Source organism: Chanos chanos, chromosome 7 (assembly GCF_902362185.1).
Source record: "Chanos chanos chromosome 7, fChaCha1.1, whole genome shotgun sequence".
NCBI lineage: Eukaryota > Metazoa > Chordata > Actinopteri > Gonorynchiformes > Chanidae > Chanos > Chanos chanos.
In genome coordinates, this window is record NC_044501.1 from 21,895,084 (window position 1) to 21,914,270 (window position 19,187).

The 19,187-nt window shown below is 38.0% G+C and overlaps 2 protein-coding genes across 2 annotated transcripts; both read left to right on the forward strand.

The window, feature by feature from the left end:
• The first annotated feature begins 13,649 nt into the window (after positions 1-13,649).
• Positions 13,650-14,597, forward strand: LOC115816125 (odorant receptor 131-2-like). Its single transcript, XM_030779093.1, has one exon. The coding sequence runs from the start codon at positions 13,650-13,652 to the stop codon at positions 14,595-14,597; it is 948 nt and encodes a 315-aa protein (XP_030634953.1).
• Positions 14,598-17,984: 3,387 nt separating this feature from the next.
• Positions 17,985-18,959, forward strand: LOC115816126 (odorant receptor 131-2-like). Its single transcript, XM_030779095.1, has one exon. It carries the CDS (start codon positions 17,985-17,987, stop codon positions 18,957-18,959), a length of 975 nt encoding a protein of 324 aa, XP_030634955.1.
• Positions 18,960-19,187: the final 228 nt, after the last annotated feature.

Below are 19,187 nucleotides of genomic sequence, written 5' to 3' on the forward strand. Positions count from 1 at the left end.
AGGTACTTATTTTAGAGTGTAGAGCTAAAACAAATCAATCACCTTCCTGGCAACCACCTTCCTGGCAGCTACCAGTTACAGTTCATGGCAATACAGTTAAGTTACCTGAACCGGAATTTTCTGTAGTGAACATGTTGTTGGCTTCATATTTGGCATTGAGTTATTCTTGAATGTAGAGCAGAAACAATTAGTCAGTTAATTAATTAGCCGACTGATAGAAAAGCAATTGGCACCTATTTTAATTATCGATTAATTGTTTGCATTATTTTGTAACCAGAACTACCAAAAATTCTCTGGTTCCAGCTTCTCAGATGTGAATACTTTCTAGTTCTATTAGTCTTCAATGTTAATAGACTGAAAATGTTTGGGGTTTAGACTGTTGGTTGGGCAAACAAGACATTTGACGACGTCGCCTTGGACTCTGGGGACTGTGATGGACTTTTACCAAATGATTAATTTAATAAAAATAATTAGCTGAGTAATTGTGAATGAAAATGACTGGAGTGGCAGTCCTAGTTTGTACTGCAACTAAAGCTCATTTTCATTATTGACTGCTGATTACTGCTGGAAAATTCTGATGGACATGTTTTCACAATATTTTGATATTTCATAGATTAAATGATTAATTGAGCAAGTAATAAGCAGATTAATCATTTATGAAAAAAGTCGTTAGTTTCAGGCCTACTTCAAATAAATTTCAAGCCTCTGCTTGTTTCATACTACTATACTACTACTCACTGAAACCAATGGCTTCATGGAAGGAAGGAAAATGCGTTACATATATATCACATACATGCTATGGTATGCTCTTGAAAATTGTCAGCAGTGATGTTAACTGTACACATTTGTAGTACACAGACATAACACATAAAACCAACATATTAACACCACAGTGAGTTCTTCTTGTGCGCTTCAACCACTAACACAGCTTCTGCTCTACAGACACTGTGTGCTGTGTAACTGTGTTTTTTGGAACATGTCAAAACTGAAATGAAACCTCTCCCCACAAATAGAAGGAAACATCTTTGGAGAAAACAATAACAAACTCCTGCTCCTATGAAAACCTGTTGCAAAATCAGTGTAAAAGCATTTCACATTGTGGTTTGAGGAATATTTGTTCTGTTTATATTGATTATGTCTCTTAGAGCATACAAAATCCAAACATTTGAACGAGGCTCAATTTTTACATGCTCCATAAACACCATTGTGCTTCCATAACAAGGCACTAGGCCTTGTTTTGGATGAAGAGGTTTGGATAAGGTATGTTGAGTACATATATCAGACTTAGAAGCAGGGCACAAGCTGAGGAGACTGAGGTCAGTTCATGCAACACCTCCACACCCTCAATGACAATGCCAGTGTCTTCAGGTGACTCCTGGAGTCCTTCCCTCTCCCTCCAAATGACAAACACTGCCATGGTAAGCTTCTCCAGGTCCCTCTGAGCATCATCTGTGCTAGAGTCCAACAGAAGGGTACATGACACATAAACATAAAACATCACGGGCATCACTTTGCATTGCTATACAGTAACTATGCACTGGTTGTGGGACAAAAATGTCACTGGCCTGAGTCCTACTTTGTGATAACTCACTGATTATTCCGATGCCTCGTCTTGATCAGAGCAAAAAAATAATATCTGCCACCACGGTTTTTGCTAGGGCTGCACAATTATTGAAGGCAATGACTGCATAATCATACTGACTATATTTCACTGAATGATGCCAAAAGGGATCAGACTGTATGGATTTGGTACAGGTTCAGCCACACGCCTCATGACTGGCCAAGTCTGGTATTAAGATGCTGCAAAATGGTGAAGGTGAAGTTCAAAAGATATTTATGTTGATATTTCAATGTTAAAAAGTAATTCAAGCATACTTTGTGTCTTGATTTTCTATTTGTTGTTTTGGTAGTTTAGCCACAATGTGCCAGTTTTTGGTTGATGTGCCAATGTGTGTGTGTTATGTGCTAGACTATTTCTTGGCTGTGTGCCACCACACACCACAACCATCTGAGACAGTGGTATCAATCTGACTATCTAACTCTAAGCGAGAAAGAGAAAATTTCCCAAAGTGTCAAACTATTCCTTTAAACTTGTACAATCAACTAATTAATAATAATAAATCCTTATTACTTTACGAAAAAGTATTTCATCCAGTATGTAGTGTATTGTTGCTAGGCAGTACATTTTGTCCAAGATGGCTTCTTTGTGGAAAAAATACAACATGTAATCAATCCAACTAGGCTTCAGGGGTTATGGTTGTTATTACAGTTGAGAAAATCTCCCTTTTACAGCATTACTATAAATCTAGGATATTTTTTATGTGTCCATTTGGCGAGATGTGCTGACATGCATATTACTGTTGCATCTTACAAGATGTTCCTTGATCAGGTCATCTGCATTTTCTCCCAGGAAGATGAGAGTTGAAAATATGCCCTGCATATGATAGACACGGTCAGTATTGGTCGGCCCATTTTAATGTATCTGTAGCCCTCCCACTAAGCTGATTTTTGATTGTCTTAAAAATATGTTGTCACTTATATGTTGTGGCCTGCTACCACTCTATATACCCGCAAGGGAGGAGCTTAGGTGGGATCCACTGGCAGGATATATGTCTAGGGGTTAGTCTTGCCAAGGGTGTCTAAGAGGCCTGGGCTAGCCTATGGAAATGGCTATAATTAATGCCGAATGGATAACCTCCCTTGCTTATCTGTTATTAAAAATACGAGCCCCCACTTTGAGTTTAACCCTCAAAGATACAAATGATAAATACTGTGTCCTACAAATGAACATTTATTTGCCCGCTAATGCTATCAGTAGTCATCAGAAGTTACACACATGCACACACATGTATTCACACAATAAACAACCAACAAGGTGACATAAAAATAAAATACAATTCCCGGGTTTTGACATACAAAGAGAGTCTGGGGTACCCCTTAGTTGGCGCGCATGTCGAAATGGTGGACCAAGGCACGTATTTTGTACTCACTGAACCTTTTGACTGTTCACAAAGGAAGTGTAGCAAGACCTCCACGGCTGAAGAGTGAAGAAGACTACGCTGTCTTTGCTTCTCCGTCCGCGCTGAAATCTCAATGGCAGTCGTCCTTGACAAAGTCCGGGAAAACTCAGTGTCCACTGTAGTGGTCCACAAAATGGTAGCACTCGAACTCTTCTAATTTCGCCAGCACCAAGGGAAAAAAAAAAACACCTCCAAACTGTCTCGGAAAACAAATATACACTGGGAAGAAAAAACAACAAAACGACAAACGTACTTTGCCTTTGCAACTTCTGGTTAACTTTGGAAACTTTTGGGTTTAACTCAACACAATTCAACACATTCTCTACATTCATTTTTCTCTCGCCGCACTCTCTCGCACTCTCTTCTCACTCTCTCCCAAATACTTCTCGAAAACTCCCTCTCTCATTAACCAGACACGCCCATGTAAATTGCTGCAGTCAAATGATAGACCAGTTTTAACCAATCATGTCTTGTTTCTTTATTTTGTCTTCCAATGAACTAGTTTTAACTGTAAAACAAACATCGTAATGAGCTCTAATGAAATGAAAACCCTTGCAGATTTTAACAGCACTTATTAAATGAAAACATTTGCAGATTCTAACATTATTAAAGACATTATGATGAACACACATGAAATGAAAACAGTTGCAAATGACTCAAACATTGCAATCACACTTCTACAGCATCTTGGCATTGTACACAACAGTATACAAAAATAATAAAACTATGCCTCCCACAGGGGTGCTACATATCTATAAGGATACAGTTAAACCGTGGCACCCCTCTTAGCTACCAAGGAAACTCAGGGTCTCCTTTTATAATACAAATCTACCTGATCCAAAGTGTCCATGATGTCAGCAGTCTTCTGGTCTGTTGCTTCTTCTATGGCATGAATGGCTCTGATCAGCTGACTTGAGCGCATGTCTAACTGGGCCATGACCTTCTCAAGAGGAACAGCCATGAGCCTCTGGAATTGATCTAAAACAAAAAACTAATGACAGTGGATATAGTATCTTAACCAAAGGAGATGCAACTGGCCTCAGCCTGTAAACAATCTCAGTTTTAACAAAGTAACCACTGAAGCATTGCTGTTCAATGGCCAAAATGTCAATAACCAAAAAGTATAACAAATATGAAAACTATAAATGTAAATTCTGTCAGTAAGCAAAGTGTTATAAATCTCAATCACACCAAATTATGACCAATTCATAAAAGCTCACTATAACAAAACCAAGATACAGACTTTGATCTCTTCAGTTCCATTATTACCTCTTTCTGTTGAAACAGTGCAGGCCATCTGTACTTGATGTCCTTAACACCGGGTTCTTGCTTTACCACCTCCTATCATCGTGCGAGCCATTTTTTCTGCGCTGACCCTTTCATTGTTCCTTATCCCAGTCTCTGTCAGAAATTCAAGTCTCTCTTTCCCAAGACTTTCCAGAGTCTCACCAATAGCAAAGGATGGATAAAAGTAGCTTCAGCTCGTTTTGGCCTCTTTAGTTTTTAGCAGGGAAAACACCTGTGGTAGCTTTGGATTTTAGGGAATTTACTGATAGCTCTGGACACCCCTGTAATTTGAACTGAGTCTTGTAGTGCCCCATTTTGTACTTCAGTCGTTGTTTCCAACCGTGGCAGCCACTGAATGAACCAGGTTGTCTCAAACAAGGGTGTTTCTTGATTAAGGCCTCTGAAATTATGCAGAAATGTGCATCATCTGGGTAGGCCTTGTATTTATAAATTTCTTCTGCTAGTCTACTCAGTATATCAGATTTCATTCGGGAGTTGACAGACAACATTTTGTGGCTCACATGGTTCTCAGAATTCCGCCTCTCTAGTTGCAGCTCTGTGTCATATGAAAATCGGGGAAATGGAAAGTCCTCTGACTACTGTTTTTTAGATGACACAGACTCAGGGAATGAGAAGTTTATTGTGTCATTTTATTTCAACCAATCAAGTGAAAGAGAATGAGATGATGTGGTCTCAGTGACACTGATCAAAGGTGGATTTGTTTGCTGGTGGATCACCTTGATTGTCCCCAAATGAAGTTCAGTGGTAGAATTCAGATTGAAGAAGTCGTGCCAAAATCTTGGTCAATGTATTGCAGTCTGATGTTGTTCTTTAATCCAAAGGAAATCTTTATCTTGCTAAGAAGGTCATCTAGTGACTCTGGTATGCCATTTGGAAGAGTAAGTTTTTCAGTGTTGCTCTCCACCAAAATCACCTTCAGTCCCTCAGGTGTTGAGCCAGCCATGGCAGTCTGAGAGGAGAGCACAAAGCACAGTTAGTAAGGTTCAACATGTGAGGTAAATCCCCCCTAGGACTACCATTGACTAATTTCTGGGGAGTCTACTTCCCTGAGGAAGGATAATATGAGAGAGAACTTATTGTAGGACTGTTGTATTAGACTGCATTAGTTTTAGCTAGGTGGACCTAATAAACTGGCAACTGCGTGTAGATATTAAATGATAAAATAGGGTTAAGTAACTGTAGCAAAGACACACTAAAATACTTCTTTATTATTCACATGGTTAATTTAACATCTTACAAGTGCATTATCCTACTTCAGTGAACTGACTTAATAAAGTGGCAACTGAGTGTTCCCTGTCCCATTTGCATGTGCTGACTGGATTCTAGTGGCCTACATGAAAAAACTAACGTAATGCCTTACCCTGTCCTCAACCTCAGTGTTGGGTTCCATGAAATAAATGAAAGCTACAGTAGGTAACTTATGTAGGATAAATATGTAGGAACTTGAATGTTGAAATTTGGAAACTCTGATAGTTTCTTAAAACTTAGACCAGTTAGGCTTTTATCGATAACAAACCATTTGTAGCTGCTTTATTGTTATGTTTTTTATTTATTTATTCATTTTTTTATCGTGTATACATACAGACATACATACATACACACACGGGACACATAACATAGAACAAGACATCACATTGATCCTGTCTCAGATCCATAATGTTACAGTTGGAGAAGAAGAAGAAGAGGAAGGAGAAGAACAAGGAGAAGAAGAGGAAGAAGAAGAATCTTCAGTCATAAATAATAACAATAACAATAACAACAACAACAGCAGTTGCAATAGTTGTAATACTGAGTAATCATAAGTGATAGCAGTGACAATAATACTAGTAAGAAAAATCAGTAATAATCATAATAATAGTAGTAATAGAAGTAGTGGTAATAACAATAATAATGATAATAATAATAATAATAATAATAATAATAATAATAATAATAATAATAATAAAAATAATAATAATAAAAGTAATGAAGCAGAAAGATAACATTTAAAGGAAAAGGGGAAAAGAAGGAAGAAAGGGGGGAGAGATAAAAAAAAGATAGGAAGGGAAGGCGGGGGGTCAATTTGTTGGAAAGTTTAGAGCTATAAGGATGGGCTCCCAGGTATTACTGAACTCTTTGGTCTGTTTATTGTTTTTAGCTGTGGTTCGTTCCATGGAGAGGTAGTCTATTAACAGATTAAGCCATTATGATATTGAAAGTTTGCGCCTGTATTTCCAGTCTAGGAGTATTTTTTTTTTGGATATGGTTAAGGTGACTAGTATGATTTTGTGATATGTGTGAATATGACTGATGGGTGTGAGATCTCCTAGAAGGCAAAGGAACGGGGATAGTGGAATGCAGTGACCCAGAAACTTGGAGAGTTCAACTATTATGGCTTGCCAGAAATTTTGGGTCGGTGTGCATTGCCAGAAAGAGTGATAATAACAATCTGTTGTGTTGAGGGTGCATTGTGCACAGATATCTGTATTGGTGAAGCCCATGAGATGCATTCTACGATTGGTGATGTGTGTTCTGATTTTTACTTAGTCTTGGGAGTTTGATATTGTCAAGAAAAATTTGAATTGCAGAGGGATAATGTGTACAGTTGGATTTGTAAAGGTTATTATAAAAGGACTGAAAAGTTGCTGAGATATCATTTGGAGTGGACATGGTTTTCCCCTCAGAGTTTTCAATGACTGGTATGTTTTTTCTTGTTGTCTTTTTAGTTTATTTGCCAGGTACTGTCCAGATTTCTCATTTTGTTATGCCTGAGTCTCCGTATAAGAAATTGGGTTTTCTTATTTATGATGGTATCAGGTTTGCATTTTGTTTCAATGAGTTTTTTTACAAAGGTCATCTGATGGATTTTCGGCTACTAGCAGAGTAATCTCATCATCTCTCTGCTCAACCTTTTTTTTCCAAATCTTGCCCTTTCTTTTGTCTGTGAGTGGAGAATGAAATTATTTTTCCTCTTAATACTGCCTTAGCTGTTTCCCATAATAATGTAGATGAGGTTGTTGGGGAGTCATTCAGTTTAATAAAGGATGTCCACTCTTGTATCAAGTATGTGTTGAATTCTGAGTCTCGCAGAAGTGATGTGTTAAAGCGCCATCTAGTCTGTGGTTTTATGGAGATTTTGTTTGAAATTGAAGCTAATTGGGGCAAGGTCAGAAATGATAATTGGGTGAATCTTTGCATTTTCTGTGTTAGATATAATAGAATTGTTTATTAAGAAGTAATCAATCTGGGAAAGTGAATTGTGGTGTGGAGAGTAATAAGTACATTCTCTGCTGGTGGGGTTATGTAGTCACCAGTTGTCACCGAGACCAAAGTCATTTATGTATTGTTGCAGTGTTTCTGAAGATTTCATTTGTCTGGAGAATTTTCTAGCGTTTGGGCAGTCAAAGTTCAAGTCCATAATTGTACTGAAGTCACCTCTAGTAATGTTGGTTGTGTCAGAGAAGTTCATAAGCTGAACAAAAAAGTTGTGAAAAATGTGGGGCTGTCCTCAGGTGGGTAACGTTTAAGTAAAAGAAAAAATGAGAGATGGAGAGAGAATACTTGTTTGCACAGGTAGCTCGCATCTGGGGTGTGATTTTTTTTTTTCCTTTAGAAAGCCATGGTGTAAACTTGAGATCGCGAAATAGTTGGCCGTCGAAGTACAGTTTGTCTACAGTGATTGAAGTTCTTTTCCCTTCTGCTCGATGCTGTTTAAGAATGGGATAGAGCTTCTTGCGGTATTCATTTATTTCATGAGGGAACTTATCATTGTGGCCATAGTACGCTCCTTTTAATTCTCTGCCTCTGCCTTTCACCAGCGCCTTTTGTTTGAAGTGTTTAAACTTTGCAATGATGGGCCGAGGCCCCCTCTTTGCTGTGATTCCAAGGTGATGAACCCGGTGGAAAGTTATATTGTCAACAATGTCGGAGGGAAGTTTTAGCTTGGTTCGTATATAATCTTTAATCGTGTTTATTAGGTTTTCCTTTTTATTTTCTGGGATCCCGGTGATTTTCAAGCACTCTCTTTTCAAGCACTCTCTTTTTAGATCCTCAATTTCCTTGTGATTAAATTCAAGGCTCGTTCGCATTTCTTTCAATTCAGCAGTCAGTAATTCTAAAATGCTGAGTCTTGCATTAATTGAATGAAGCACACTCACCTCTGGTATCGGCGTGTTTAAGTCCTCGGTGTCGGTGGATTCCTGGTAGCCTTTCTTTGCTGAGCCCTCTGTGCGCTGGTTGGGCCTCTGAGCCAGTATTTCACACAGATTGCTGTGGAACATGTCAGTGAGTTTTTCTGTTTCCTCCATGGTTGATTTCCAGTGAGGTGAAGACCACCATCGTTTATTCGTGTATCAAAAGCAGGGGTTTTGCATCACGCTCCCGAGACTGTTTATAGCTGCTTTAAAACGGCACACAAATACAAAAGTTGAGGATTGTTGCAGGTGAAGGGTAACAACTATGACCGCAAAAAAGCCTACACACTGTTACAGTGCTCTCAGAATTTATGTGCTGTTATTTATCTACTGTAAGTATTTGTAGGTCGAATCATGAAGACCACCTTTGATTGAAACACCATTCTGGCTTATGGTATGAAATAAATATGTTTTTAGAACACAATAGTAGTGTATGAGTCTGGCTTTTGTTTCCCCACTTAATGAAATAACTTATTATATTCATAGGCCTCACCCTTTAAACACTGATATATCTTTTCAGTGTGATAAGATGCGTCCCTCCAACTTTGTAGTCTGCCAGTGGGTATGTATCATGTAGTTCTTGTGGCTCAATAAGTTTCATTTCTTTGCCTGGCCATGTTTTGAGATCATAAGCTCTGTAGTGTTCAATATACCATCCACTGAGCTTCTTCACAATGAAGATTGACTTATCCTGCAGTATCACCATTTGGATGATTTCACTAAACTCTGGCAGTCCTCCCAGTGAGCCATGGATCAAGATCATCCCACACTTGTAGTTTAGTCCATTATATGTCACATATTTGGCCAAGCACACTATGTCCATACTTGAAGACTTCTGTCTCAGAGCATTTGAGATTTCCTTGTTAAGAACATCGATGTGAACAGTGGGAACACATGTCACTTTCAATGGAGGTCTGGTAAAGGTACATGCATGCAAATGATGTGCCATCTGATACTGATGTCTCTCTGAATTGGAAAGGAGCACGTTTATGAAGCACCTGAAATTCCTCGCAACTCTTTTGTCAGAGCTATGCTTTGCTTCAAAACGCATTGCCCATAGGGCAACCAGTGGGCCAAACTGATGGATCAAGTATGGATAATGCTCCAAGAGATTGTCTTTTGGTTTAAGATCACAATCTGGAAAAACCTCTTGAACTCTTGAAATCTAATTCTGTGCTCATAGATTTTACAGGGTCCTCAGTATGAATGGGACTGACAACAAGATCAAAAATGTCCCTCAGGTCTGTTAAGATTTGCCAAGCTGGCTCCTAACAGGAACCTCTCCGCCAAACCAACAAAGGCTAAAATCTGATCAGACTCCAATTGTCATTTGTGTTGCCCCCGACATTTTTCTTTTTATCCAAAACTGAGAGGTTGATTAGTTTTGTCAGCCCACTTAAAGTTGAAGGATGATATTGCTTCATTGAATGTGAATAATGTGAAATACTTTTTTTTCTTCAAAGTGCATGTTCAAAAGGAACAGTTTCTTCAAATGATCGTGCACGATATCTGGAGGAAACCCAGTGGTAACGTCAAAATATGAGAGATGCTTTGACAAACTACAGTTTGATTTCACTCAATAATAATTGGCCAATTCATTTTCCTCAAGGATTCTTAAATGATCTACATGAATGTATTTGGTTCTGAAAGCAAAGACTCCACCTCTGACTTCTTTGGTCTGGAACTCTGATCTTTCTGTGTGCAAAATCTGCATACACATGACCCTGAGAAATTTTCAACAAATCTAGCAATACTGTGTGCACCAAGGTTATCAGCGACCACACACTAAACGTTGCCTTTTACTGTTCTGCCCAACTTTGTTACAAATATCCCACTCTGTTCCAAAATTACAAGATCATTGAGAGGATCAAGAAGAAGATCAAGAGGAATACCAGGCAGGTGAAGCTGCAGACCAAAAAGAAATCCAAGTACTGGAAAGAGGGGAAAAATGAGCAGACTAGAGCAACTGGAGGGGAAATATATGGTGAAGCTGTAGCAAAATATTCGTTCATAGCTATTGGCATTAGGAAAACCAGATTTCACTTGAAAACCCAGGTTTGCCGTTTTTTAAAGCGGAGATGGCAGAGAAGATGGCAGTGAAGATGTCAAGCAGATTCAGCAGTGCTTCAGTGTCCGCCTGTCTTTCACGGAGTCACTATAGCATCTGAGTGCTGTAGAAACAGAGAGAACATGCGCAAGTTAAAGGGGGCATATGCACAACATCAATAAGCCCAAAATAAGAAATGCCATGCATTTAAGCAGAAAACAGAAACCTTAGGAGACACTATCAAAAACAGCATATCAAAAGTGACAGGGAAGGATATGACCACAGGATTGTCAGTTTCAATGCCTTAGATGACACACAGAAAGGAGCTTTGAATCTTTGGACAAATTGGGGAATCTCAGCAGAAAGATAAACTTTCCTATACCAGCCCAACCAATCAGATTGAAATGGGAGTGAGAAACAATTACTGAGGAACTGAAATTAAAGGGAGGATAAAGGGAGGATAAAGGGAGGCCTCATACTCCTAACACTAAAAACAATCATAAAGGGGCACTACAAAGTATATTCCTCATCAAAGTATTGTTAGCTTTCCCGTCTTCTTCCCCCAACTGTGGTCAGGAGATACAGGGAAGCCTCCGTGTGCAGGCTTCAGGGCCAAAGTGCTAGCTCGGGTAGCCAACTCGAGGTAACTTCCCAAAACTTCCGGGATTCCAGGACTCAGTGAATAGCCTTGAGGTTGAGTGGCTTTATTGCCGTGAGACAAACACAGTTTTACAAAAATGAAAAATAAAATAATATCCATCCCAGGGCCGTTTTCCCGCTAACCGTTCATACATTACACGCCCCCTACTAATTAACTTTCCGCCAGTCTTCGCTTCAGTACTACAGTACCCATAATGCATTGCCCTTAAAGCACCCACGCTACATTTTACAACCGTAAATTTGTGTATTGTTTGTGTATTTTTTTAGCATAATACAGCAAAATACTGTATTGTGTTATACTGGATGGCATATCAATTAAAAGTCAATACAAAACAAATATGGGGTGCACAGTGGTGCAGTGGGTAGCGCTGTCACCTCACAGTAAGAAGGTCCTGGGTTTGATTCCTGGCTGGGTGGCCTGGGTCCTTTCTGCATGGAGTAGGGCTGAATGATTAATTGATTTCAAATTGAAAGCGTAATTTGAAACAATGCAATTAGCAAATCGCAAAAGGCTGCAATTCAGGAGATACTTTATGCAGAGCATTTGACCCAGGGTTTAAATTGTCGCATCAATGGTTTTATAAATTCATGCCGCTCTCTTTGTGTGACAGTCATGCTCACCAATCAGAAGTGACCCAAGGCAACTGCGTATACGCCCACCAACAACAAACATGTGAAACCCAAAGAAAACATTTTATTCGTGGTGCAGAATAAAACTGAGCCAGAAGCAACGTTGGATTTTTTTTTATCACTTTATTTATTTAACTTAACAGAGTCACAGGTTTTGTGATAATTGCTCTATGTTCTACACCAATTAAAATAATGTAATAAATATATGTTGGAAAAGGGTTTCCACTAGGATATTTTCTTGCCAGTTCAGTGTCCGGAAACAATTTATTTTACCGGAAAAATTTGAAACTTACCAGTCACATTTCAGTAACAGTCTAATGTACACCTAGGTTGACGAAAGAATGACACCGACCTCAAATCAGTTTGACTATTTAATGAACAGGAACGATTGAGCAAATTCCCAACATTAGCCACTAAAATGTAGGCTATTACGAAATATCTGTAACTTGTAACATCTGAAAGTCCTCCGCTGCCAATTTGTGTCCAATGCATCTTTGCAGATTGCAATGCTGTTAATAGGCTGGTTTGCTGTCAAAACACAAATGTCCTGTTTCATAATAGCCTTCGTCATAGCTACTGTTTGTATGAGCATTATTACCAGACATTTTGACTGGCAAGGTTTTAATTTATCTTTTTTTTTTTGGTAAATTTTACCAGGCAAAAACCGGTAATTACCGGCTAACGGAAACCCTGGTTGGAAGCAATTCATAGTTTTAAGTTCTCATCCTTCCATCAGAATATAGAGCAGTTAATGTTTTAATGGTATCTCGTATGGTAATGCGCCACCACGTTTTAAATGTATTACACAGTGAATGTTGAACTGGAGCTTGACTTTAAAAAATTATATTGCAAATCAAATCACAATCGCAATATCTGTCAGAAAAATCGTTCAGCCCTAGCGTGGAGTTTGCTTGTTCCCCCAATGTAGAATGATGAACTAAATACCAATGTAGAATGATGAACTAGACATCCTGAAACACAGGGAGACAGGGAAAGTCCATCTTTGTTTGGTGCACTGTTCTCCTAATGCATTACAGTTCTCCTAATGCATTACAACGTTCCCAGCAAAAACTAATCAACATACAATATTTTAGGAAACACTGGATGGGCCGTTTAGGGCTCAGTCCCTTTTATTCTTTATCCGAAACTGTCTTCTTCTTCCCTACCCTTGTCTCTCTCGCTCTCTCACCCTGCCCCTCTCTCTCCCTCTCTTTTTCTCACTCTTAAGAAACACCATACATGTGCACACACACACACACACACACACACACACACACACACACACACTCACACACACTTTATAAATCTTTGGGTCTGTCTCTGTAACCATATGGCTCCATTGGACAGGTCAATGCCTTCCTCTCCAGCAACATCATTCTCTGAAGAATGTGAAAACATTTGAAAGACAACTGAGTGTCTTTCTAAACCTCAAATTCTTCCATCAAACATAAGGTAGGTATAAAACTGGGCTGTACTTCACAGATTCCTCCAAATAACTTTTCGAAGGCAACCTTATAATGAAACATGTTAGTACAGAAAAGCAAAAACCATGTAAAATCACTATATTATGAATCACAGAAAGTGAAGTACATTTTTTTAAATTTTAAGTTGTATGGTAAAAACAGGATGATTTAAATGGAAGATGAGACTTGAGTTTAGATACCCCAAGTTCCTGGGATGCTGTAAGTGATTTTCAAAAATGTTTACCTTTATGAAATATGAACTCTTTTTGCATTTTCTTCCACTTGTCCTTATATTTTTTAATTTCTTTCCACAGTTGCTATCTCTGATTTCACACAGTGCAAGAAGGCAATGAACTCCACAATAAATGAACAAGCCATTGTCACATTTGAAGAAATGCTTACGAAAAACCTGATCATTATATTTCTTGGAGTCACTATTAACAGCATAAATGGGATGTTTGTGTTCACCTTTTTTATGAATTCCATATTCTACAGTGATCCAAGATATATTTTATATATTCATCTAGTGATTAATGATATGATTATGGTGGGTTTGTCAGTAGTTCTACATGTACTATCATACTTATTGCCATTTTTAAATGTATCTGTTTGTTCCATACTCCTAATAATTGCCTCAGCAACTCATAAGAACACTCCATTAACCTTGGCTGGGATGGCCATTGAACGTTACATTGCAGTTTGTAGACCATTACATCACCCTCAGATCTGCACTGTGCGCAGGACTCACATCCTCATTGGCTTGATCTGGGGTGTGGGACTTATTCCAGGAGTGACAGACCTCATCATTGTGACTGCAACTCAACCCTTGTCTTTTTTTTCCACTGTTGCTCTTTGTAGAGCTAGTTATATATACAGCACAAAATATCATATAGAAAAGAACAAAGCTGTACAAGGTATTTACATGTTGTTCGTGTGGATGGTACTTGTTTTCACCTATTGTAAAGTACTGGTTGCAGCCAGAAAAGTTTCAACCAATGCCGTCTCAGCCAAAAAGGCTCAAAGCACCATTATTTTACATGGAGCTCAGTTAATGCTCTGCATGCTGTCTTACATCACTCCTATTTTAGATTTAATTCTGGTCCCATTATTCCTTGCCTATCAATCTCAGATCTTCTTCTCCAATTATCTAATCACAAACATTATACCAAGACTCCTGACTCCTCTCATCTATGGGGTTCGTGACCAGAAATTTGCTGCACAAATGAAGGCCAATTTGTCATGCAAGTTCAGGGTTGTTACAGTTGAACCAACCCAGCTTAACAACAAAACAAATTAGAACCCAAAGCAATCTCTGCATTCTCATGAAACGTGTGCCAAAAATGAGAGAAAATAAGTCCTAAAGAAGGACGATGATGCAACTGCTTGTCCCTGTTTCTTTTTTTTGTTTGTTTGTTTTGCTTTTTGGTTTTTTTTCCTAGTTATTGAGTCACAAAAACTTCCAAACAAAGAACAATGTATGGGATGGTACTGGCTGATGCTAATTAAAGAGAAAGTTAGACACAGAAATGTTGTGCTTCTTTTATTCTCATTTCAAAGTAAGACTCAATATATATACTGCTTGCCAGACCTGTAAAGTTATCTGAACAGCTTGGACAAGTTAGTATTGCTTCTGACTGATCCAGTATTGTGGACCAGTAGTGTTTGACAGACAAAGAGTTGCTTACAATCTTTTATTTTTTATTCAGGAACTCCATATTCAGCGTTTACTTTCTCTTTTTCAAAAGAAAAGTAAACTGTATATGGTAATAAGCCAGTGAAAAAAATGATCACACGCTCTCAGGGAAGTTAGATTCTTAGCACTGAAGTGACCCATTTTCAGTTTATTCCAAGACTGTCAGGTCCATGGCCTACACTTCATTGTCTACATGTAACTCAGTAAAATGTATATGTTTTAATAATTATTATAATTATTATGCTTAGATTGATAAACATTGAAAGTATTCAAATTAATTAATAAATAATATTTGTTAATTCATATCCAGAAGTCCCTCCCATCTCCTCGAGCGACTGTATGTATTCGAAAATTCACGCCCCTCGAGCAAATGTATTTATTTTAATATTCATATGTTTTTTCGGCAATTAGAAAAAAGATCAGTCACCAAAAGAGGGAGAGAAGGGAACTATGAGATAAAAACCTGAACTGACAGAAATAGAAAATCAACCTTTTAAGATTTTGTTTATTTGTTGTTTGTTCTTCCATGAGATTTGGTCATTTTTTGTTTTATTCATACAAAAGTTAAAAGAGACCTCGAGGAAGCCTGACAGAGTTTCCCTGCGCTTACGAGAAAGGATAACAATGTTAGTTTTTGTTTCTTGGGGTTTTTTTTGTTGTTGCTTTTTTTGATACTTTTGAATTCGGCAGACATTTGGATTCTTTTTTTCCTCCTGTTTGGACATTGCTATTCTTCCTATACTGCTGTCGAATACCACGCTCAGCTAGATTAGCGAGTGTGCCGGACTTTTTGAATTGAATATACTGAATTATATATATTGAACTATTGGAACTGGATACTAAGATTATAATTTGAATTGAGAATATCGTTGTTTGGGCTGAAATTGTATATAATTGTTATTAATCTTTAACTTTGTGTGATTTAATTAAGGATGCATCCATAGTCTTATTACATATATATATATATATATATATATATATATATATATATATTTGATTTAACCCCTCTGCTGTTGGTATTTGATTGTATAGTAATATATATGATAAGTTTTATTTATTTGTACTTAATAGACATATAATATTAACATAGCTGTGTACATATTATTTTAATTATTGAATAACCAGATTGAACATATAAATACATTTCTTTTCACTTTAGAAACACTTGTTATTCTTCACACCTCCATCAAACCTATAGGCCCAAAAGCATATTTAATCAGGTACTACTGAGGTACCTGTTACAGACACACACAGTAATCCCAAACATATATCCTCATAACAGTGAAGCTGGCTGATTTCAGCAAGCTGATTTCAATTTCACAGTTACATATCAGACAGGGAGGCAAAAATACAGATACTGATGCCCTCTCAAGGATGCCATTTGACATTGATCAGTTTATGGAACAGTGTACTGAGGAGGTGAGTCAAGAGGTGATAGGTGTGTAAATGCAAAGAGTGACATTGGAGTGGGAGGATCCTCTTCATTGGACAATCACAGTGAGTTTGGATGTTTTAAATCTGGTGAGAGATGCTTTGCCCCCTCATCAGAGCAGTTAAGGAGAACCAAACATCTCCTAACTAAGCAGGCCCTGAAAGCTGAACCCCCCCATTTTAGGCTCTTATTGAGACAGTGAGCAAAATTATGTGTGAGCAAGAAGGGAATTCTCCACAGGATGGATTAGCTTCTCTTACAATAGAACACTATAAGACAGTATTCAGAGAATTACACCAAGCGACAGGAGAACTGGGCGCAGCGTGGACTCTTTGGTTAACAAGAGATAGATTGTATTGGCCACAGAAGCAACAAGACACTGAACATCTTGTGACATGTGTATGTGAATGCCTGAAAAGAAAAAGTCCCACTAAGATCACTGGAGCACCACTGACACACATCAACACTACATATCCATTTAAAATGGTTTCAAATACGATTTTCTTTCTGATTCTACAGCAAACACTACAGTGGAAAAGGTCTTCAGTGATTTTGCACCAAAGTTGGGGTTTCCTCAAAAGATCCACTGTGACATGGGAAAAGAATTTACAGATCAGATGTTTGTTTAGTTGAGGAAGCTCAACTAAATTCATGACAGGAATTATGAAATGGTTCCAGTAATACTAATCGTGAAGTCTTGTGACACTGTGTGTCTTACATTTCTCCCTACCTTCAGTTCTACCATTCAGCATGGATATCACTGGTCTACTGATCACCAGTTTGATGACCTCGTCATTCAGTCATCAGACTCCTGTTTTCTGTTAATTACTTTGCTGGTAATATATCATATATGTATAAGTTTGTTTGTTTGTTTTTTTATTCAGTCTTGCCCTATGTTAGAGTGTATATACACACACACACATACACACACACAATCATAAAATACTGATTTATTGGCATTTCATTGTCTCCTCCTAAAAAGCTCAGCTCTGGCAATGTGAAATTGAGGACTTTCATGCAGACAGATTAACAGATCAATACCAATGATTTATGACAGTGTTCAAATTAACAAGTTGACAAGGTTAAAGGTGAGGTAAACCAGCATTTAACAAGGTCAATGAGCATTTAAAATGTTCAGAACAAATCAAGTTGCAGTACCTGATTATGGCAAGACTTATACAAAAAAAAAAAAAGAGAGAAAGAAAGAAAAAAGGCAGGCGCTATTTGGTTCTCAAGTCCCCTTGTCATCCAAATCTGCCTTAAATCCCTCCCTCTGGCGACACACACACACACACACACACACACATACAGTTTATAAATCTGATGGTCTATCTCTGGCACCAGCTGCCTTGATCAGACAGGTGAACTCTCTCCTCCTCAGTGAAATCATTATATTTTGTAACTGAAGAATGTGACAACCACTGAAAGAGAATCTGACATCCAAAATATAGATGAAATACAAACTTGCTTTTTCTATGATTCATCCTTAAAGTTCTTCCTTCTCTTTCTACAGATGCTGTGGATGTGTTGACCGTTCATCATCAAAGTGCAGCAAGGCAATGAATACTACAGTGAATGAAGTGTGCTATCACAAAATTGAAGGTGCATATGTGAAAACCCTGATCATCATATTTCTTGGAGTCACTATTAACAGCATAAATGGGATGTTTGTGTTCATTTTTTTTATGGATTCCATATTCTACAATGATCCAAGATATATCTTATATATTCATCTAGTGATTAATGATATGATTATGACAAGTGTGACAGTATTTCTCTATATGCTGTCATGCTTCTGGCCATTTTTAAATGTATCATTTTGTTCCATACTCCTAATAATTGCTTCAGCAACTCATAAGAACACTCCATTAACCTTGGCTGGGATGGCCATTGAACGTTACATTGCAGTTTGTAGACCATTACATCACCCTCAGATCTGCACTGTGCGCAGGACTCACATCCTCATTGGCTTGATCTGGGGTGTGGGACTTATTCCAGGAGTGACAGACCTCATAATTGTGACTGCAACTCGACCCTTGTCCTTTTTTTCTGTTGGTGCTCTTTGTAGAGCTAGTTATATATATAACACAATATATCATATAGAAAAGAACAAAGCTGTGCAAGGTATTTACATGTTGTTCGTGTGGATGGTACTTGTTTTCACCTATTGTAAAGTACTGGTTGCGGCCAAAAAAGCTTCAACCAATGCCATCTCAGCCAGAAAGGCTCAAAGCACCATACTTTTACATGGAGCTCAGTTAATGCTCTGTATGCTGTCTTACACCACTCCTATTTTAGATTTAATTCTAGTTCCATTATTCCCTATGCATCAATATCATATCTTCTTCTTCAATTATCTACTCACAAACATTATACCAAGACTCCTGACTCCTCTCATCTATGGGGTTCGTGACCAGAAATTTGCTGCACAAATCAAGGCCCATTTCTCAAGTAGATCCATGATTGTTACAGTTGAACCGGCAAAATCAGGTAAACAAATCAGAGTGAACCCAAAGCAAAATTTGCATTCTTAGGAACATGTTCCAAAAATGAAAGAAAATAGAAATTTTAAGAGAGCATGATAATGGAACTGTTTGTCTCCAATTTGCTACAAATATGCAGGTAGATCTGTTGTACCTAGGGCTACACTAATATCTTGGTGTCTGAAGACATACTCTTTCAGACTGTATAGTTTCAGCTCTGATTATTATTTTCTTTTTTAACAATGTAAAAATTGCAAACAAAGGACGCTGTATAACATC